At 38.3% G+C, this 22,877-nt stretch overlaps 1 protein-coding gene across 6 annotated transcripts in view; it reads left to right on the forward strand.

Moving 5' to 3' along the window:
* Window positions 1-22,877, forward strand: part of PHF21A (PHD finger protein 21A) — a 134,989-nt gene that overhangs the window by 101,419 nt on the left and 10,693 nt on the right. For 5 of the 6 annotated variants that reach the window (XM_050898116.1, XM_050898115.1, XM_050898119.1 and 2 more), the window contains 9 exons: window positions 4,360-4,560; window positions 8,864-9,118; window positions 10,905-10,991; window positions 13,213-13,509; window positions 15,316-15,414; window positions 16,526-16,577; window positions 17,403-17,482; window positions 17,941-18,001; window positions 20,434-20,597. In XM_050898116.1, the coding sequence (XP_050754073.1) occupies window positions 4,360-4,560; window positions 8,864-9,118; window positions 10,905-10,991; window positions 13,213-13,509; window positions 15,316-15,414; window positions 16,526-16,577; window positions 17,403-17,482; window positions 17,941-18,001; window positions 20,434-20,597 (1,296 nt within the window). The remainder of the gene's footprint in view (window positions 1-4,359; window positions 4,561-8,863; window positions 9,119-10,904; window positions 10,992-13,212; window positions 13,510-15,315; window positions 15,415-16,525; window positions 16,578-17,402; window positions 17,483-17,940; window positions 18,002-20,433; window positions 20,598-22,877) is intronic. The other variant, XM_050898120.1, reaches the window with a different exon arrangement.

Genomic DNA, 22,877 nt, shown 5'->3' on the forward strand with positions numbered 1-22,877 from the left:
GTCACCAAATATAACAAGGGATCTAGTATTTTAAAAATTGCTGTACTCAGAGAACTACTTTGTTATTGATTGATTGATTAAAATGGCAATAATGCTTAGCTAATAATGTTATACTTAAACCTTACTAAGCTTTAAGTTTGCTTGAAGGACTTTCCTTATAGAAACATATTCATGATAGTTTTTAATATGAGCACAGAGAAGACACCTTTTGGCACAGATATATGGCCAACAAGACGTAGAGGCAGATTTTCTGCTTAATCAAACCAAAATAATATTCTGATGCTGTGTTAGGATCTGGCCTGTGGCATGAATGAGAAAGTGGTATAGCTAAATGTCACAATATTGATTACAATTATTACCTTTAAGAAAGGGTCATATATGATGTCTAGGGCTCTGTGAACTCAGTGGTGTGAACCACTAATCACTTGATGAGATTAGTGATAAAGATGTCAAGACAGCAAGAGCTATGAGATTATGTAGTATGCTTACGGAGCACTGTTCGACAAATGGATTTTGAAGTAGCCTGATAGTAACCATTGCAGAGGGCTAGCAGTTACTTTTGGGGTAGAATACAGTTTGGAGGAAAGGATGTGATTACTAATTTCTTTCATGTTCTGGATGTAAAGAGAGGCTTGGCATTTGGCTTTGAGGAAAATTCAGTAAACTTGAAAGACATGCTTTTCATACATTTGTAGTGTTGCAGGAAAAGAAACTATTTTAGGAATATGGGGAGAGTTAAAGCTTTCTGACATGCAGAAAACTATTGTGTTTATGATGATGTGTTTATGATTGAGTTAATCTCAATTTAAAATTTTGAAGTTGTCAGTAAGAATTTAATTGAATTAAATATTCTTAAATAAGAATGGGAAGGAAAAATGGCAATGATTACATTTAAAGAATTAGGAATACTTCTTAAGAGTTCTGTGGTACTTATAGATTACCTCAGTCTCGCTGGCACTCAATCTCTAAGGCACGTAGCTAGGACTTTATACCAGCCTTGGCAAGTTTCAGTCACACAGATTCTGCAGCGCAAACCGCCTTCAAAATTGATTAAGAACAGTCAAATAACTGAAGAACAATTTTAAAATACAGTTTCAATGAAGTATCAAGTATGACAGTAGACAAGAGTTTCTTTCATACTGCCCTCCTGTTTAATCCCCTACAAAATGAGGCTCTGCTAACATTGCTGCAGACAGACACGTGCCGGGGCTCTTGTGCGGCTGCAGAGCAGCGATTCCAGCACAACGCCGTGGAGCAGCCGTACAGTGTCAGACCAACGGCGTAGGTTGAGACCGTGCAGAGGAGGACGCAGCAGAGGGTAGTGCTGAAAACAGGTGTAGATCTGCTCTTAGTTCCTCTGTAGGTGCAACCCCGAGAGTCTCGTCTGGTTTTGCTAATTAAGCTAAGTAACTTTGGAATATGTTGTTCAGTCTCCCTCTTGATGACTACTAATAAACAGATAATCCCAACAGCCTTGCAGACAGTAAAATGATTTCTGTAGTTTCAGTGTGGTATTTTTACTGACAGTTGGTAGAAGCAGCTTAATAAACTGCGTAAGCAATTGGCATGCACTGCAAACTTCAGTTTTACTCTCTGCATCTTAAAAGCATTAGATGTTTCTTCCAATTTAATATCTGCATAATGGATATGGATGGCAGGATATGCTGCTGCCAGGCAGCTCTCAGCAGCCTCTAACAGTCTAGCGTAGACTTCCAGAGCAACGGCGTTTTTCCATTCACGTTATCCATCTTGTGCCAAATATGCTGAGCCTCAGTTTTTGCACAAGGCACTAATAAAAGTTGTGCTTCAGTCCTGTTTTTCCCCAGCTCTGCACACCGTGGTTCGGGCCTGGGGGTGGAACAGGCGGCGTGTGACTGCGATGTGACTCACCTCGCTCCTGCTCCCCTGCTCCCGTCCTTGCTGGCTCTCGCCCTGCAGTAGCAGTATGGCAGAGGAGTCCTCCAGCCTGCCTCCCCCTCTCCTCTCTCTCTCTTTTTATGTTTTTTTAAATCCTTTCGCTGACGTTCTTCCCATTGCAAGTAACAAGATGGAAACAAATTCTTGGGCCATTGCTGCTGATTTCTTCCAGTTAGGGAATCAGTAGAAGAGCACCATTATCACTGAATTTCATACAGGCAGCTGTGGAAGACAAAAACTCCCTTCCTGTTCATGCCGGGTACAGTAATTCTTTAGCCTCCTGTGCAGTGTATGTGCAGTCCATTTTTTGGCAGGTATTCCATAGGCATGTTGCATTATTTCCTCTCCTACTTTGCTCCGTTCTCCTCTCCTCCCCCTCGGATTACTCTCTGGAAATGTGTTTTCAGCTCTTGTATCTGCTTGCTGACATGGCACTTTGGTTTGCATGTTAACGTAGTTGATCTTTTCAGAAAGCAATTTTAAATGATTGTTCCGTTATTACGTATACCAATGAGCTGATAGACACAGGCCATTTAAAACTATGTAAAATACCTGAATTAGAAAAATGCCTTCTACACTCCTATTATTTTCTCCTTGTTGTAGGAGGGAACAAACAATTTACAGCTTTTAGGCTTTGACAGCTTTTAGCACTTTTCTGGATGCAGTGTAAAATAGTTCCTTCATGCTGCCGTCCATTACCAACTCCCTGAATTTTCAGTGAGGTTGGGCCTGTGTTTCTCCTGTTGTCGGAGCTGAGCGTGCATCCCCAGACAGGGCTGTGGGTTTTGTAGAAGCCAGGCAGTCCTCCTTCTGTACACCTCTGAGTCGCTGAATTCACTCTTTTGCAAAAAGCTCAGTCATGTGAGCTCACACATTTCAGCCTTATGAAACACAGGTGGGGTTTTTGTTGTTTTGTGTGTTTTATTGGGCTTTTTAAAGTTCCAGTTCTCAAATCTGCCAGTTTGGGACCCTGCGCCTTTTGTTATCTTCTTCTGGGCTAGAGGTACACATTCAGTGTGTGAGGCGCCGTGCAGTTTTAACTCATCGTAAGCAAGATACTCGGAATCAAAAGTCTGCAGTATGTCCACAAGAACTATTCAGAGAACAGATATTTTGTTAGCTCAGAATTTCATAATCCTGTGTGAAAGAAATTTGAGGGAAAAAATTGTTTCAGTTGGTTGTAAGTAGCTGGATTTTTTTGGTTGGTTTTTTTTTCTCCATCTCTCTGTTTTGTACTGTGTCTTAATACTAATGCTTCAAAACAAAAATCAAAACATTTGATATTGTCAGAATGTTTTTTTTTCTTTTCCTTTCCATGTAAGTGGAACTGCTTGGGGCAGCCCACTGTCTGCACCTGGCTTTGGTAGAGGTTTCCTGACCATTTCTGTTTCCACTAGAGCTTTCTCAGTTGAGCCCCTACCATCTCTGTTGACTTCATTGTCCTCTTCCGAAGACAACCTTGTTGTATAACTGTTTTGGAGTATGCGTATGCTTTTGATCAAGGGGGCTTAAGTATATATCTAAATCTTTTTAAAGCTGTCCTAATTTGGGGGTGGTTGGAGTATAGGAAAAAATGTTCGTTTTCTGTCATGCCTGCAAAAGGTAAAAAAAGTCTCGTGGTGTTTTCACCCTTGTTCACGCTGAAGTATAGTATGAACATAAATTGTGAGCCCTTATTACCCATGTGGCAACATGGTATCTTAACCTGCAGATCACCTGGTCTGCTCTTAAATCTGTTGAGTTACTGTCTAAAGATACACAATGGCTACCAGGAGAAGAAACTTCTTTTTTAAATAATTTCAAACTTTCATGGAAGCTGTAATGTAATAGGAAGCCTTTAAGCTGGGAGAAATAAATCTGTGCCGTTTCCTTCCTACATAGGTAGCCCTATCTGATTTTATTTCAGGCGACAATAATATTGAACAGAATGACCACACATCCATGCCCTTCCTATTCCCAATTTTGCACTCAAACTGGCTGTCTCTCCACTCAGTTTCAATGCCTGGTACAAAATGGCATCCCCATTGCCTTGAAGTCAGCCCTGAGGCTTCAACCTGAAGTCCTTTTTTGTCACTATGTAGGAATGGTGCATGTTTGAAGGAGTCAGAAACTTTGGAATCTGAATGCTAACACGTCTCAAGTGAATATAGGTTAATGAGGTCTTACAGTGGTTTGTGAATAGGCTGAATTTTGGTGCATGGGTTTCTGCAAGGACAGCAAGGTCACCCTGCTGGGCAGCAGTACTCCTTTATGGCCTATTTTGACACTGTGCCTATTAGATAACACCAATATTTAAAATTCCAAAAAGAGAAATCCCACTAAGCTTCTGAGCAGTTCTTTATTTACATTAAATAAATGTAACTTTAGGTGTTATTATCTTCTCTAATATGTGCAGCTAAGTAACTGTTGTCATTTCTGTTTATGTTTTTGTTTATCTGGTAGAAAAGAGTGGTGGAACAGCTTCGAAAGAATTTGATAGTGAAGCAGGAACAGCCAGACAGTAAGTTTCAAATACAGCCACTGGCACAGTCAGAAAACAAACTACAGACACCACAGCCGCAACCACTACAACAGCTACAGCAACATCACCATCAACAGCAGCAGCAGTCTACTGCACCCTCTCCAAACGTGATTGGATCACAGGTAAAAATCTCTACAATAATTCTTTTCCTTGCTGAAGGTGAAGTTCACTAAAAAAAAACATCAAAAAAAAGTGCAGAGAGAAAATTGCAAACTTTCACTTATGCCCATTAGTGTAACAGTATGAATTTCTCCTTCTACGCATATGCAGATATGGGTCTTGTGGGTTTTTTTGGCAGTAACCTCCTATCTGAGTCAAAAAAATCATGTAGTGTTTAAAAGTCGAATCATAACCTCACAGAAAAGAAGGGTAGCAGTATCACCTTTCTTAAAAAAAAAAAAAAAGTTTAGCAAATGAACCTATCTTTTCCATAGGTGCATGAATGATTGTCTGTCCATACCCAGTAGGTCTCAAGAAACAGTAAAGACTTTACACATACTGTATGAGGTGTACGATTAAAATACCTTATTTGTAAAAGACTAACAGAGTGCCCACTTGTTGTGGTTTAACCCCAGCTGGCAACTAAGCACCATGCAGCTGCTCGCTCACTCCTCCCCTGCCCCCCGGTGGGATGGGGAGGAGAATCGGGGGGGAAAAAAAGTAAAACTCGCGGGTTGAGATAAGAACAGTTTAATAATTGAAATAAAATAAAATATAATAATTATAATGATGATGATAATAATAATAATGATGAAAAGGAAAATAACAAAAAGGGAGAAAAATAAAACCCAAGAAAGACAAGTGATGCACAATGCACCCACTGACCAATGCCCAGCCAGTCCCCGAGCAGCGATTGGCTCCTCCTGGCCAACTCCCCGCCATTTATATACTGGGCATGACATTCTATCGTATGGAATATCCCTTTGGCTAGTTCGGGTCAGCTGTCCTGGCTATGCTCCCTGCCAGCTTGGCAGAGCATGGGAAACTGAAAAAAACTTGTCTTAAGATAAGTGCTACTTAGCAACACTTAAAATCTCAGTGCGTTATCAACATTATTCTCACACTAAATCCAAAACACAGCACTGTACCAGCTACTAAGAAAATTAACTCTGTCCCAGCTGAAACCAGGACACCACTGTATCTGTGAACAAAATGTAAGAAAACAGTTCCCTCTTCTTTCTGCTTGGTTCTTTTTAAACAGATGTAACTCATATCAAATAATACTCACCTGAGTTTGCAAGGATTCGTCTAAAAGTGTACACTGTTAATTGCAAAGTTCGAGTTTTAGAAAGTTGTGTCTTTATTGGGAAGGTACACTGAATTTCAGTACAGTATAGGCTTAGGGACGTAATCCCAGAACTCACCAGAGAAAGTGGTCTGCTTCTAATGAGAGGGGAATTCCAAGTTCTCCTGTTCAAATATTTAGAATCCCAAAAGTGTGCTAATAAAACAGCTAGAAAGTGCAGGGAGGTGTTTTGTAAAAAGAAGTGTATGTGAGGTCTTTTTTCCTGTTGATGCAATCTCAGCAGCTCATGTTTACCTGGATAGGCAGATGGCAGAATTCACCCGTGAAATTTACTTCATGCACATTGCAGTGAATCACAACCATAGCTTTGACGGATTGTGATTCTTGTCTTCCCTTTTCCTGGAAGTAGAGGAGGGAGAAATGGTTGGGCTGTTAGTTCTCTCATTAACTCAGAAAGTTGTTTTGGATGCACTCTAAAAATGTATTTGTGAGGCTTAGGTAATTGTATTTTTGAGAAAAGAATATTGAAGAAATGAAGCAAACTTAACTAAGGAAAAGACATTTCTGAGCAGCAACATCAATATCAAAGCTAAAACAGAACAAAGAAGTAAATATTACTGTGTCCTAAAATATTTATAGGGAAAGAATGGATCACTCTTTGCTGTATCACTGATCTCTGTTTTTCAGTCAGGAAACATGACTGCAAAAGCAGTTTCATATGTTTCTCCATATTCCACACTTTACATTCATGCATTAACTTCCAGGTCATCTCCTGAGTTGTAAAAACTGAGGTTTTGTTCAAGGTTAAAGAGCCCTCTAGTGAAACAGTCAAAAAACTGCTACACCCTTCTGACTATCATTGATACAGTTGTACTTGGAAAGTAATTACAAACTGAAAGGCAGGTCGTCCTCTCATTTGAAAAAATAAGCCAGCTTTTATCCTTAACACTTTTCTATTTTTATTTATGTTGGTATGATTTTGAAGTAACCTCATTTGCTTCTGTACATGTCTTACATCTAAGGTTGTGCCTCTGTCCTGTTGCCTTTCAATCTCTTTCAGCAAAGAAAAGTCAAATATTTTGTCTCTCTAGAAAGTTTTTTGGTGCCTAGTTTTGTAAATAATACATTTTTCAAGGCTGTGTCAGTAAAGAGAATGCTTTCAATGGTTATTTTCAGAGTAATTCAATTTAGGAATCAAGGTATATATGCTGCCTTAATAGTGACATTTTAATATATTTAATATAGTCCAGTAAGAAGGGCTTTTTAAATTTTCATAAAGCACCAAGCCTGCTAAAAGGTCATATTATTGCAATGTTATAATGTGAAATAATGCAGACTTACTATGAATGCCACTTCAGTATGAATTCATGCATTGAAAACTTTTTGGAATAACCAAGGTAATTAATGCTCAGCAAAGTAACGGGGATATTCAAGCTGTCTGATCTGCTGACTGAAACTATACTCTTAGTACTTACAGACTTACTAGAACCCCTTGAAAGAGTCACAGTCTTGTGTTACATGATTGATTACACTTTTCTTTAAAATGTTTATGGATGAATGTAATGCTTGTGAAAATGATACCATGTTACATCTCATTGGAAAAGCTTGAATAATGTTACTGCATTAGGGGAATGGAGCCTCTTGCTTTGGAGAAGGTGCAGCAGAGGTCGATAGGCTCTTGAATCTCGGATAAAAAGTTAAGGGAATTGTTCATGTTGCAACAAGTTAATTATGTCTAGGTTTTGTATAAAGGTATAAAATTGAACCATGAATTATCCTTTGATTTGGCATTGTACAGTGTTTGAATTTTTTTCACACTTGTATGTAATTAACAGTTAGGGGATATAATTTAAGCATTATGAAATTACAAATGTGAAGGTAAATTGCGTTTTTGTTTAAGGAAATAATATTGGTGAAAATACCAAAGAATCCAACTAGAAATATATTTATATTATTTTATTAGAAAGAAGAGAAAGGTCTTGTGTGATTAAAATCAAGCAGTCTAAATTAGGCATGTTCAGAACATGAAAAAGACTGCCTGATCCCTGGTTCTCCATTTTTTCCTGTTGTAGAGCCTAGCGCTGACATCAGGAGGGAATGGTGGTTATTTCATACTAAGAGCATTTGATCATGCCAGTAACTGTTTTGAAGATGCAGTGCCATTGGTACAATGGCTTTTTTATACCAAAGAAAAAAGAAATAAGCTTACTTGCCATTCTGTTGAGTGTCACTTGTCATGAGTTTTCTGTGCACATTGTGTTCTGGTTTTATATGGAGACTCTTTTGCCTTGTTGCTTTTTGAACGAGATTTGTAATTGTCCGTTTCCCTTAACATCTTAGAAGACTGTACATTTTAAAACAAAACTATGAAATTATAGTTGTTTGAACTTTGGAATTGGTGGGCATAGTGTATTCAGGCATTTCATATAAATGCTGGCATTAAGTGATTCAAAACCACTCTCTTTAAAACAGGCCAAGAGCAATCATGGCGTCACAGATATGTTCTAAAACCAGCCCATTCCACAGAAGTTAAACTTAATTGACTGCAGCTGGACAGACTAACAGCCAGCTCTTAAAACTTGAGGATAGCCCTACTGATATTCTTAGGAAAGAAAGTTAAGGGCTAAATAACTGTATGTCTGGTGAAAACTGAAATTTGGGATACCCAAAATCAAAATATGGTTTTGTTCTTAAAGAAACCAATTTATGATTGTTTTTTCCCTCTTCCTCTGATTGTGAGGATCTCTGTAAATAAAGTTTCCATTTGAAAATTTGAGTTTTCATTGGTGAGAAGCTAGTTTGCTGGTGTGTTTCATGAACCTCCACCTTATAGGTTTGATATTGACAGTACATGTTTGGAAGTAATACGGAACTAAAAGATCCAAAAATGCATATGCCACTACTAACACTTGATTGTCATTTTCTTGGGAATTTGTTTGGAATCAATCTATAAGGCTGCGGATGATTAAAACAGACCCAACAGGTGCCTCAAATGAGAACCTTTTCTAGCTATACAGTTTTCAGAGGTGTAAGATAATATGCTTGTCTGAACAGTAGGTAGGTAGATTCAGTGCTGCCTTTTCTTTCTCTTACTGTCTGTTGTTTCTGACTAACCAGCCCACGTCCTGTCTGATACAAAGTGTCTCTGTCTCTTACAGTGTATTTTCTGTTTCCCTTAGAAAACTGTAACTACAGCTTCTATGATCACCACTAAGACACTACCTCTCGTCTTGAAAGCAGCAACTGCGACCATGCCTGCCTCTGTTGTGGGTCAGAGACCTACCATTGCCATGGTTACTGCTATCAACAACAATCAGAAAGCAGTCCTCAGCACTGATGCGCAGAATGCACCAGTCAACCTCCAGACAACAAATAAGGTCACTGGGCCAGGAGCTGAGGCAGTCCAAATAGTGGCAAAAAACACAGTAACTTTGGTAAGCGTTTCATGTGTTTGCCCTGCAGATATGTGTGGGTTTGGTTTACAAGAGGGCTATTGGAAAAAAAATAGTCAGGTTTTTGCACAGAAAGGAGAATAATAGGGACATGTCGTGAGTCTTCACTAGTTGACATTGTTAAAATGATAGTCTAAGAGAAAAACATTTACTATCTACAAGGGTTGTTATTACTGTTTTGCTTTATAGAATTAAATCAGTGCTATCATCACCTCTGTGTAAAGTCTCCCCTGTTAGTAATTGTTAGTCATGGGGAAGTAACGATTGTTTCACCCCTACCTAATCTATGTGGCTGTGTTCTGCAGAATTCCTACTCTTTTCTTTGGTAAAGGAGATGTCAGACTTTTTTCATTTGATCAGTTTGGGTTTTCATCTTAGATTTTTTTGAGTCAATCTCTCTCATTCCCTTTGCGTGATAAAGTCTGTGGTGTTAGACACATCACTTAACTCTGCCCGCTACCATGTCTTCACTCACCACTTTTTCATAGACATACACAGATCCTGTTTATTTAAGCATATATTTTGGAAAGTGCTTTGATTACATCACACAGTCTCTTCCAGAATAGTTAGCCACCTAGAAATAAAAGAAGCAATGTTTTAGAATTGGGTTATATAGGCTTCTTGGTCTGGAAACCAGGCATTGTATAGCATCATGACAGGGAAATCTTACTTCCGGAGTAAAGGCTAAGGCTTCACTAACCATAAATCCAATTTATCTTTATTAAAAAATACAGTTTAATAATGCAAATGGAAGTAATTTTACTTCCTAATGAGGCATATGTTTGCAATCAGAATAGAGAAGACTACTTGAGTGGAGTTTTTTCTACTGGTCTCTTTTCCCATGTCATCCCTTGCACCACTCTCATCTGTCCTTTGTGTTTGTGCTTCATTTCTTTGCTGAATAACTTACTTAGGTTTGGGGAGGTGATTCTGTGTTAATAATAGTGCATGATTTATGTTTCCGTAGGAAATTTCATCAAAAATCTCAGAATATTTTCCCAAGCATTAATTAATCAGTACAAGACCTTTTTGAAGTACATTGCAATCTTATGTGGGTGGACAGAAGTACAGAAGGGTGGAAACTAACATGGACATTAATTTCAGAGAATCTCAGCGGGTACTCAACTTAGGATAGCTAGTAGTGCTATTCAGAGGTTAATCATGTGGCAGCTCCATCCAACTGATTTCAGTTAGACAGGGAAGTACTTAGGATGCCTTAAAATCAGATCTTAATTGTTTCAAATGAATGACCTACTTTTGAAAATTTCAAGTTGTGTATTTAAAGCCCCTTGTAGTGTCATTAATATTGCTAAAAGAGTTGTAACTTCCAGATCTTTTCTATTTGCATGAGATGCTCTTTCATTCTTCTGTATGCCATTCAATATGAAAGGACAATGGTTCATATAGCTGGACATCAAAGTCTGTTATTGTTTCCTGTCTGTTGTAAAGCCAATTTTTAACTATTAAAACAAATAGGAGTTTTCATTATCTTCAGATGAAATGGTTTTAGGTTGCAGAGCACAGTAGTTAGTACAGTTGAACTAAAGGGAAAGATACCTGCAATTTATGAAGCAAGGTGTGTAGGAACTGGAAAGTAAGATTAGCTCTGTCTTTAGTACATTTCTAATGAGAAACCTGTTACTGTGAAAAATTATTTACAGAGTAGAAAACCGGGGGCATCAAGTCTGAAAATACATTCCAGATGTTGATTTTGGTGAACAACTTCAAAGCTATTTTCCTCTTACTGAACTCTCTTATGTTCTTATAGCAGGTTCAGGCTACGCCTCAGCCCATAAAAGTGCCGCAGTTCATCCCTCCTCCCAGACTTACTCCTCGTCCAAATTTTCTTCCACAGGTAAGTGTACAGAGAACAAGCAAAGAAGAAGGAACTTAATTATAGCATAGATAGGAGATACTTTCTATGAACATCATTTTTGTCAGTCTTTATTGGTGACCTGGTGGAGGAGACAATTCATCCTCAACAGGTTTGTGGACGATGCCAAATTTGAGGGTGCAGTCAATTAACTCTTGACGGCAGTGCTGACATCTAGACAGGATAGAGACATACGCCAGCAGGAATCTCTTGAGCTTCAGCACAGAAAAAGGCAAAGTCTTGCACTTGGAATGGACTAACTCCCTGCGTAGTACAGGCTGGGAACTGGCTGGCTGGGGAGCAGCACTGCTTAAAAGGTCTTGGTTGCCAGTAGCTAAGCTAGCGGTGTGCCCTGGCAGCAAAGAAGCCTAGCAGCACATGGGGCTGTACCAACAGGACCACAGCCAGTAGATTAAGGGAAGAGATGATCCACCTTTCCTCAGCAGTTGTAAAACTGGATCTGATACACAGCATGCAGTTTTGGACCCCCTGGTTGATAAATTTGAATGAATCCAGGGGAGGAAGGCCACTAAGATAGCTGGGGGGCAGGAATATATGACCTGCAAGGGGAGGCTGAGGGATCTGGGCTTGTTCAGTTTGGAGAAGAGGTTTTGGGGGCACCCTAACAGCAGCCTTATTTCCAATATCAACGAGGAAATTAACAAGAAGATGGAGACATAGGTGCTTGGAGGGGAATTACAGACAATGATCATAAATTGGAACAGGGAAGGTTTAGACTGCGTATAAGGAAACAATTCTCTCTCTAAGGACAATTAGGAGTGGAAGAGGCTTCCTAGAGACATTGTGGAAGCTCCGTCCTTGGAGTTTTACAAGACCTGTCTGGACAAAGCCCTGAGCAACCTGGTCTGCATTTAGTGTTGGCCCTGCTCTGAGCAGGAGGTCAAATTAAAGACCTCCTGAGCTGCCTCCCAACCTGCATGAGTCTGTGATTATGAAATTCGCATATGATGATCATATATGACCCTATTTGCATCAAATGAAATTAACCTATGGAACAGGTGTCAGAAAAATCAAAGTATCACCCAAGGCCTTAAATTGCTCTAATTGTTGTTTGCTGCTCATGAGCAAAAAAGGAAAAATGAGATGTCTCTAGATTGTTCCCAAGTATTTCTGTATTGCAAGAGAGAGTGACCTCTGTTTGCAGCTGAGCAGTAAAACTTGTGTTTTACTTTTTTTTCATGGTTTGGGAAAGACACAGATTGCTTCTTCATTTAAAAAAACATCTTGGAGGAACTATTTCATTTGTAAGAAATACATGGTGCTATGAATAAAAGTCTAAATCTTTTACAAAAGAAAAAAGGAAAGTATAGGCTGGTATCTGATTAAGATTTGGGGATGGTGAGATCTGTTGGAATGTGACCTAGTTTTCCATGATAAAATGCATTATGGAGTATTAAAGGTGGATAGGACAATAGGAATCAAATAAGGAAAAAGACTTTATTTTCAGAGTAATGTATTCTACTTCTGTACTCTGTAATGATGTGATAAGTACAAACTTAACAATGGGCAAGAAATAAGCAAGTATTGGTGGTGGAGTACTGGAAGATTTTTGTGGCTCTTTTCTTTCTTGTAAAAGAAGAAAAGAGTAATGACTGCATTTACCTGTAGCCTTTAGCACTTTCAATGAGGGATTAATGTATAATCTTGACAATTTTTTTGCTTAGCAAGATTGGTTGTGCAGGTGTCTAAATAATATATAGAGTTGACAAGGGTAACAGGGATTTGCTGAAAAATTTAATTATTTCTTTCAGGGCACAATCAACTGTTCATGATTTCTTGGAGGCTCAGTATAAAGCCTGGAGACACACTTTTAACATGAGAGCCTCAGCTGTGCCTGTAAATATTACATGAATTTTTTGGCTTGCAAAACCAGTACGTTGATTTAGATACAGATAAGGCACTTGGCAATAAACATGCAATATAAGTGTCTGTGCATCCAAATACCATTTCAGGGACAATGACTGCATATGCAAATGTTATGGATGGTTTTTATGCAAGTAAGTTTGAAAATGTGGCTTTTCCTTCTCATAGCATACTTAGGACACTCTGCTAAAAATTACATTCTATAAAAAAATCAAGCAACCTTCTGCAGATTATACAGGCTGAATTGAAAGACTTAGTAAAAAAGTTCATCTGAAATACTGATATATGAATCTCTCTTTTTTTTTCTTTTTTTTTGTAGGTTCGACCTAAACCAGTTGCCCAAAATAACATTCCTATTGCCCCAGCACCTCCTCCAATGCTTGCAGCTCCTCAGCTTATTCAGAGGCCTGTGATGTTGACAACAAAGTTCACACCCACTTCTTTACCCAACTCTCAGAACTCCATACATCCAGTTCGTGTAGTTAACGGACAGACAGCAACCATAGCCAAAACTTTCCCTATGGCACAGCTCACCAGCATCGTGATAGCAGCACCGGGTACCAGGCTCGCTGGACCTCAGACTGTACAGATCAGCAAACCAAACATTGAAAAACAGGTACAGATAAGAAAGTGTCTGCTAATGCAACATTTTTATTGTTTATTGCTTTTAAACTTTTAAAGTTTATTGCTTTACTGTGCCGGTTTGGAGAGGATGACAACTGTGGAGAAATTTTCAGTGGGTACTGGGGATACTCATGTTCCAACAACAGTACAAATTATGGAATGACTTGCAGCTCTTGGGGCAGAAGTTACCATCTTCTTTAATATGGGCCATTGGAATCTTTTTCTCATGCTTCAGTGTTTTTATGCTCCCCCTACTGTCTTAACTTCAGTAGTTCATAAGCAAGCTACATTTCAGGGCTGTACTAGTATCTTGGAGAGCAAGTACAAACTGAAATCCATGTCCATATCAAGCCTTTAAGAAACACTGGAAAAATATTTTCTGTGTTTCTGTTTTTCAAAGGGTGGCTACGTGAAAGGCAGAAATTACGCAAAATTATAGGGGTATTTAATATGATAAATGTAGCCATTTCTTCCTTGATCTTGCAGTCTTGTGATTGGAGGCAAAACAGTCTCACTCAGCTTCTGAAGACTCATAGTTCCCCATGACTAAATTGGATTGATTGAGTGGAAAGGAGACCCTCAGAAACAGAGAATTCTAGATGTTTAGTTTTAAAGTGTCTCTCCAGAAAAGACTTTTATGAAATAAAACATTACTTCAGTCAGTGTGGATTGCAACTGAGAGTCCTTGCCATTCAGTTCAAGTAAAGGAATCTTCTGTTTCACTTTTAACTCTTTCATATATTGTATGTCAGTAATAGTATAATATTGTATACTGTATAATACATTATCAATAACATATAATATTTATGTAATACTAGTATATATTTCACTTATAACTCCTTCATAGACTAATGTGCCTTGAAGTTACCTTCTGCTTTGGAAATCACCTATGGAGACTGTGAAAATCACGTGCATGAAAGATATGCTTATGCTCAGTTCTGCTTATGAATTCTCATGAGTAGGTTCTTGCATACCTCAAGGCTGTTCCACAAGTTACTCAGCAATGCGTGCCCTTTTCATATGATTTGAAGTTGTACTTCTACAATACCATACTTTTGATGCCTGTTCCTTTTGATGTCAGCAATATTCGTTTGCTCTTCAAATAATTACTGGCAATTCAACTGTTGAAAAACACACAGAAGAATGGTGATGGTTTAATAATACATGAATTTTTCTATATATCTTCTCCATATCATAAAGGGGAAAAGTTTGTCTCTCTGTAGCTTACTTCACTCAGTTTGTAGCCTCAACAGCTATGCCATGGGCTGAGGATTGTCATGCAGGGTTTATGATACCATTGCAGAAGATTATGACTTCAGAAAAGAAAAAAGCTTCAGAAACGTCTGAGATCATAGGAGTCAGAGAGACAGTTTTTGAGCCATTCATAATTCTATGAAATATGAAGACTGAGGAGTGAGAAGTACAAAATACATGTGCCATGCAGAATGATTTCTACCTGGAAGTCTTCTGTGGGATGCTTTTTCTTAAAGTGTTTGTTAGTTTTCCCATACTGTATAGTGATTTCTGTAATGGAGTTAACTCTTAAGATGACTTTTATTGCTTGTGTGGCTGCATGGGTTAATGGAATGGTGGTAAGGCTGTTTCATCCTTTGTTAAAGGAAAACACTTTATTTAACATTCCTCTCACGTCAGATTCCTCAATTAAGTCTTTGTTAGTACACTGCCAGCTTTAAACTGTTTTTCTCCTGTATCTGCGAAAGTATTTGTTTTGCTTTATTAGTCAAAGTAAAAAAAGTCATTCTTATTGCTGAATGAGAAAAACACTGTTTCTTTTCAGACTATTAAACCACATGTGGAAGCAGAAGAGAAGCAAACAGAAAGTCGTACAGTTACTCCACCTACTGCACCGAAGCCAAAACGAGAAGAAAATCCACAGGTATCAGAACACACCCAGAGCTTTCTTTTAAGAAAAAAAGGAAACACTCTGTCCTTCAGAAAACATTTTTCCCCCTCTGTTCCCTCAAGACTCCTTAACTTTTAACATGCCATACATTCCTGTTGGACAGCAGTGGTTGATAAGGCTACAGAATAAGAAATCTAAATAAATACAATGTATTGCATTTTTCAGTCCTGGAATGCATTTGACTTCTGAATCTTTTGTAAGTTAGAAGATCATAATTTCCCTCTCATAATTCCTTCAACCAGGAGGCTTAGATTACAGTGTTGATTTCCATTCCTTTGAGGTTTTAGACTTCTGGAGTTATTTTTAATGCTGGAGAAATGTCTTTATTTTGCTTTACAAAATAATTCTGCTCTGGTGAGCAGGATGGAAAGAGTCGTGTATGTTCACTTTCTGCCCGGGTTTTATTCCAGTTTAGGTCCAGTTGGTTTTGAGGGAAAAGAGTGACCAGAATGGCTATTTCTTAAAGCCCTTCTGCCATGCAGAGCTTTGGAACTGATTACAGCTAAATGCTCTACTACATTTGTTTTTGTAGATGGATTCAAACGGACTACTGTGTGAGCATTAACTGTTGTCAGTACAAATTCTGATTTTTACATGTCTGTGCACTTCCTGCATTAAAATTAGAATCCTTTAAGAAAGCCATCGCCCTTATCGAACGGCAAATGTAAACCAGAGTTGCTCCTTGTAGTTCGCAATATTTGGAGAATGATCTTCAACTAGCAATATTTTGCTGGCAATTGAACCGTGTTGGTATTTACTAAGAGCCAATCACATAGTTGGTTCAGTGCTGGACTGGAAGTAAAGAAACTGCGTTCTTGTTCCCAGCTCTGCCAACTCTGTGATCATGAGCAATTGGCATTTCCCTGTATCTCAGCCTAGGTTCCCATCTAGAAAATGGGACTATTATCTATCCTCTGTAAAGCAGTTTGACATATATGAATGAAAAGTGATTTATAGAAGCGAAGTATTACTAATAAGATTTTTGTTGCTTAGTTACCTGTTAACTGACTTTAAAGGGCCTAAGTGACATAGCTCATCCTAACAGTTGGACTTGTCATGATCTTTTTTTTCTCCCCCCTCACAGAAACTTGCCTTCATGGTGTCTCTGGGACTAGTTACTCATGACCATCTGGAAGGTAGGAAAAATGTCTTAAGTTGGTTCTTGAGCTCCCTGTTTCATGGCCATTCTGAACTGGAAGTAGGAGTCCAAAATATATGTGTATTAAATGCAGTATTTTCTTGCACAAAAGTACATTTGGGATGTCTGTACTCTTGATCTAACTTAGTTTGTTGTGCATACTTTTTTATTCCTCTTACTACATTGAAACAAAGCAGTTGCTTATGCAGCAGAGATCAGTGGTTGGGAAGAAGGTGTATGCTCTGATGGTAGGAAAGAAATTTGTGACAATCCCATTGCTTTCTGGACAACCCCTGTATCTGCAAAGTTACACCATGGATAATTTTACTGTAACCCACATCTGGATTTTTCATTTATTTCATGATTTCATGGGACTGTAATCTGTAGAGAATGAGTTAATAGATTATAATTGGTTTTATAATTTAAACTCCTTAATCCTATACAGTGAAATACAGCCTAACATTTCAATGGCTTGCATATTTCTGTACTGTATTTATTTTTAAGTATCAACAAGGTTACCAGAGGCTTTTCATTTTAGATCCCAATTACACTGACCATGAGTTTAAATGTCTTAGTTGTGGAGTACTTGGCAAGAAGGTGGCAATCATTTCATTAGTTAGTTGAGCACTGTGTTTGTATTGCTTGTCAGCTCTTAGTTTTCAAACCTTCAGAAATTAGAAGTATAACAAAGTTGCCTATATTCAGCATGATTGGAGTTCTGTGGAAATCTTCACAGCACTCCTCACATGCAAACTGAATTCTGAGGACTTTATATAATTTCTGAGACCCATTGTTTTCTAACCTGAATGCTTTGTTTTACAAGAAATCCAAAGTAAGCGACAAGAGAGGAAAAGAAGAACAACAGCAAATCCAGTGTACAGTGGAGCCGTTTTTGAGCCTGAGGTATTAATTTTTTGCTGGGGGAAGCTGGTATTTTCATTCTGAGCTTGTGTGTCTTTCTGCCATGTTGCTACCTCCTACGCAATCTCAGTCCTAACTAGACAGGCAAGCTATCATTTATAATTCAAAAGGCTATTGCAATGATATTACCCTCAGATTTTTAAATAGTAAATACATTGGGATGTTCTTCTAATACTTACGTCTTTTTCTGCCTTCTCCTATGTAAAGCTGACGTTAAATGGCAGTGTGTGTTAGTCTTACCATTAGGTCAGCTTGCGTATCAGCCTGAAGCAGTCCAGACATCAGAAGTAGTGTAAAAAAGCTAACCTTTCTGAAGCTGTGCTTCAGAAAACAGAACAGCCAGTAATCTCACTTAGTACTACTGTGCTATTCCTCAGCTATTGCATATAGTTGTTGCCAAAAATGTTAGCCAACAAAAATTGCTATATTCTTCCCTGCAGCGCAAGAAGAGTGCAGTCACGTACCTGAACAGCACAATGCATCCCGGGACACGTAAAAGAGGTGAGGTATACTTAGACCTGTCTCCCTGCTGTATGCCTCTTCCTCCATCTTGCATTTGCAGTCCCCTTGTTGATTTGAAGAGCAAAACAAAGAAGGACTCTACAGTACTTCATTTGTCCAGTAAATTTCCATGGTAGACAAAGATCATGACTTCCAGGGATTAGCATAGCAGGTTTTATTAGGCAGCTCAATGTTTCATTTCAGTTTCACTCTCCAAAAAAAAACCCCAAACCAATAGATAGAGCAAAGTGAAAGGTGAGATGTTTGAACATCATTTAGTGGTATAAAGCTGCTGTCAAGATCCTCTTGTTAATAAATAAACTGTATTCTTACTGTCAAGAAGAAGGTGGTTATGGAAGAAATGTCTGTGCCCTGAATAGGAGAGGAAACTTAGTGTGACAAAAGCCTTGTTCCCCACTGGGAGTAGAGATGGGTCCTGCAAAAGAATTTATCTTGAGCAAGAAAGGCTATCGTGCTCATACTGAGCACTTTTATGCAACCAGAGTGCCACTTGTCCTAAAATGAGAGATGATCTTTCATATAGATATGTGGTATTATTCAGTAGAAATCCTTCTGTAGAACAGGTGAAATTTTAAGACTTAGAATATGGTGAAACAGATGAGTCAGAACAGCATAGGAGAGAACGTGATACCATTTTTTGTGCATGGCATCAACCACACATATATTACAATCTTCCCCTGATTTTTGATGATTTTCTGCAGTCCTTAAAGACTCGTAATACCTTCTCTACTCCTGAGTTTGCTGTCTAAAAAAAAGTAATCGATCACATTAAAAAAACCACAGTCCTACCTAGCGCTGACCAGTTCCATTATCTTTGTTTTTTGGCTGCAAGGTCAAATATTCATTTGACATGTGTTCTCCTTGATATACCTCTTCAGTCCAGCAGGCAGTGTGGCAAAGCTGACACTTCTGCAGCTATGCTGTTTCTAAATAAAAGACATCAGTCTCACTGCCATCCTCTAATAACATTAAATGTAGTTTTTAAAATAATATGATGTAGATTTTAGAGAGAGAGAGAGTTTTGCATTTACTCTGTGGATAAGTAAATGTTCCTTCTTCTAGTAATGATTTCTTAATTCTATTTTATAACTCATTGTGAACAATTACTGTATCAATGAAAACGATTTCATGCTTTTGTACTTGATACTCTCTTAGCCTGTTTTTGCACACTGACTGCTATTACACTTTCTGTTTTTTTCTCACACCCTGTTGTGAGCCTATACCTTGCATCAGCACCAAATCAGTAGCACACATTCTCAATTGACAAAAAATGTGGATGTATACATTTGTTTTGTGATTTAGTATAGCAATATATTAGGTAAAAAGCTTATGCAAGCATGTGCCCTTGAGAGCTTTAGTTTAATTCTAGATGGTGCTGAGCATGTCAGAAATTTCCGCCATGGACATCACTATCAGAAATCCGTTTCCAAGGACATACTTAGTTTTGGAACATATCCAGACCTTAAATGCAAGGTTTAGCATGTTAATAGGTATAGACTGACAATCTGTAAACATAAGATCTGGGGAATTATTCCTAGATCCTAACTCCTTTGTGTTTACATATCCATAAATTACCCTGGAGAAGGGAGGCAGAAATGATGGTTACATACTGGTTTTTTTGCTGTCTTGCTTTGCATACATAATTTTATGAAAATTGTTACGAACACATTTTGCACTTCGGCTAGTCTAAAGGAGCTTATAGGAGTTGTGCATGATCAAACATACTTGACAGAGAAAGTCTAAGAAAGAATACAGAATTTGGGGGGATTACAGTGGAACACCAATGGTAGGTTACAACTGGTAGTGCTGGTGTTACAGATCAGACAACAGGACTTGTTCTTGAGGTAGCCTAATTTAAAAAATGTACCAGTAGGGTAGAAAGTGCTGATCTGTGGGTGAGTGGGTTTAAAAAAAGGGGAAGAAAAGGAGGGGGTTGGTGAGTGTTGGCCTTTGATAAAGGACTTAACCTTTGTGTAGATTTATGCTGGCAGCAGAAAGATAGGGAGGTGTGGGATAACAGTAGAAAGGATTTAATAGAGTTATTGTAGCTTCTTTCTAGCTTTGATGCCAACACGTTTTCCCTAAAAACTGAATAGCCTCATTTCTAGGAGTGGCTTTTGTGGGAGTAATTCTTTGACCCTCTACAGAGCTTATTTCTATTTCCTTCTGAAATACATCTTTTAAATGTTCTTTCCTTGCAAAATTCTACTTAAAGATTTCTAAAAAATGTTTAAATCTTTGCTTCTGTCCTTCCACTTGTAACTTTTATATTAACTTCCTCTCTGTGCTACATCATTTCCTTTTTCACGCTAGCCAATGAGGACCACTGGCCAAAGGTATGTAAGATCATTTTTCCTTTTTTTTTTTTTTTTTTTTTTTTTTTTTTTGTGTTCCCTGTTGTTAATATGTAGGTCGTCCACCTAAATACAACACGGTGCTGGGGTTCGGGGCTTTGACTCCCACGTCCCCTCTGTCCAGTTATCCTGACTCCCCCGAAAATGAAAAGACAGAGACCACATTTACTTTTCCCGCAGCTGTTCAGCCTGTGTCCTTGCCTAGCCCCAGCTCCACAGACGTAAGTAACTCTTGGGGAGGGGGTTACTTTTAGAAAGATATGCAGAAACAGCCACAAGGAAAATCTTTGCAGATTTTGTTTCTTTAGTCTCACTCATCATTTGTCCTGATTCAGTGCAGTGAAACAGTCCAGCATTCTTTTAACACCCTTCCTTTTTCCTCCTGCACCTATGTTCTTGTCCTGTGGAGATTTTATTTATAACTCCTTCAGTGGATTGAAACATTGGGAGGCACCAGGCATGCTAGATGAGCTCATTTCCTTTGTGCAGTGTCTGAGATCTTGTCTGACTGAATTGAATCTGTCATCCATGAAAAAGGGGGAAGGGGAGAATGAAAAGTATTACTTACAGACCATAGTAACAAAAAGTTGTGGTGTTTCTGTAATAAGAGAAGAAAGGAAACTGCTTGGGTCACGCAGAACAGCCAGGAGCAGCGTTTGCAGCACTGGTTTGGCAGTTCTGGTGTACTGGCATAGCTAAATACATCGCCCCTGTGGTCAGATCGCAAAATCTGTCTTGAGGGAAATCTGGTCATATTGTTATAATTTATAAAGAAGCGAGTGTCCTTATTTTAAGTTAATTCAAAGATAAGTTTTGCTACTCAAAGCACAACCTTTTTTAAGTTGCTGAGAACTATCCAGTTTTTTCATTGTTTCTATTTCTTGCAAAAACATGATGAAAAAAATTAGAGGTCATGCATAAACTGTAGAAGATAAATAGTGTGGGAAGAATTGGACTGAGTCGCTGTGTAGGTCCAAAATGACATAATGAAGGGGCTGTACACTATAGTTTGTCTGAAAGTGTACTGTGACTGTTCAGTATGGGTGAAACAGTTCATTGCACAAAAATTCTCAGGAGTCGTAGTGTACTTCCCATACAGTGCTTGCGTTTTAATGACTAGTACTTACTGGGCACAGTTTAAAAATAAAAAGGTGCTTGCTTATTTCTTCATACCAGTGCTGCAAACTCCTTCTGCAATCTGAGTCAGAGCAGCCTCTTCCCCCTGCCCCCACCTTTTTTTTTTTTTTAAAAACATATTATCACATACAATTGAGGCCCAACCATTTGAATTGGACTTTAAGGAAGAGTTGGGCCGCTTTATTTTCATCTATGCAGTTGCACCACTGTAAGTACATAGACTGAGAGACCAACTCTACTGGCCACATACAGTAGGGAATAGAAGCCAACTTCTTGCCTCTGAACTGTATTTGTTCTGCAGAGGTAACGGGAATAGAACTAGTACAAGTGTGTCTGAGTCACTGAAATAAATAGATGCAATTCTGATACCCAGGGAATATGTATGTGAAATTAAAAGGTTCTCTTTCATATAGTCATTTTTGAGAGCAGAATAGCACTTGACTGCAAAAACCCTTTCCTGACAGTCAAATGAATGGGACTGTGGAACAGCCCCTCAGGGAGAAGGTGGGGCAGCTCCATCTCTGGGGACTTTTAAAAGTAAGCAGTACAAACAACTAGCAAACATGCTGGAGAGCACATTTTTTACATTGGCCCCAAGAGCAGGACTGGATAATGTGGTTGGGGGTCTTTTCCATCTCTGACTTGTGTGTGTATACTGCCGAGTCTTTTCCCACTGTGTCAGAGCTCTCAAAACAGTATAATGAGTTGTTGCCCTGTTTTCTGCAGTGCCTGGTGGCAGCAAGCTAAATCAAGAATAGTGAATTTCTGTAGCATTCAAATCTAGTTCTGAATCCCTGAATTTTCTGAATTTGGATAGTGTTTAGTTCTAGGTTCTGGGTTGCTTTAATATTCATTAATTAATGAAAATAGAAGTATTTTAAAGGAGACAATGGAAGATTACACAGCAGGTAATTAAAATTCTCTCTTACCTGAGCATATTATAATATAGCACAGTAGCACTCTTTCCCCTTTAGAATCATACATAAATCTCCTTTAACATGTTTCCAGACGAGTTGTTTAGTTTGTACATATGCAACAGCACTAACATATTTGTGGGTTTAATTTTTTGAAAGAATTTTATCCCAAAGTCCCATTCAATGCATATTCTCTATCAATTGGGCTAATTTGGTAGACTTTTCAGAAATATTTGGTATTGAATTCCATATAAAATAAAATACATGTAGAAGTAGAAAATATATTTCAAAGTGCTCATAAAAATATTTTTTTAATTAAAAATAGACTATTAAACAAAATATGAACCTTCAGAGACAGCAAAATATTGGAAAGGAAGTAAATACGAGATCTGTTCTTCTGTCATTACATGTTATAATTCTTACTTGCTAATCATAAAGAGAGGAATGGTT

The sequence above is a fragment of the Gymnogyps californianus genome, chromosome 5 (genome assembly GCF_018139145.2).
Source record: "Gymnogyps californianus isolate 813 chromosome 5, ASM1813914v2, whole genome shotgun sequence".
In the NCBI taxonomy this organism is placed as follows: Eukaryota; Metazoa; Chordata; class Aves; order Accipitriformes; family Cathartidae; genus Gymnogyps; species Gymnogyps californianus.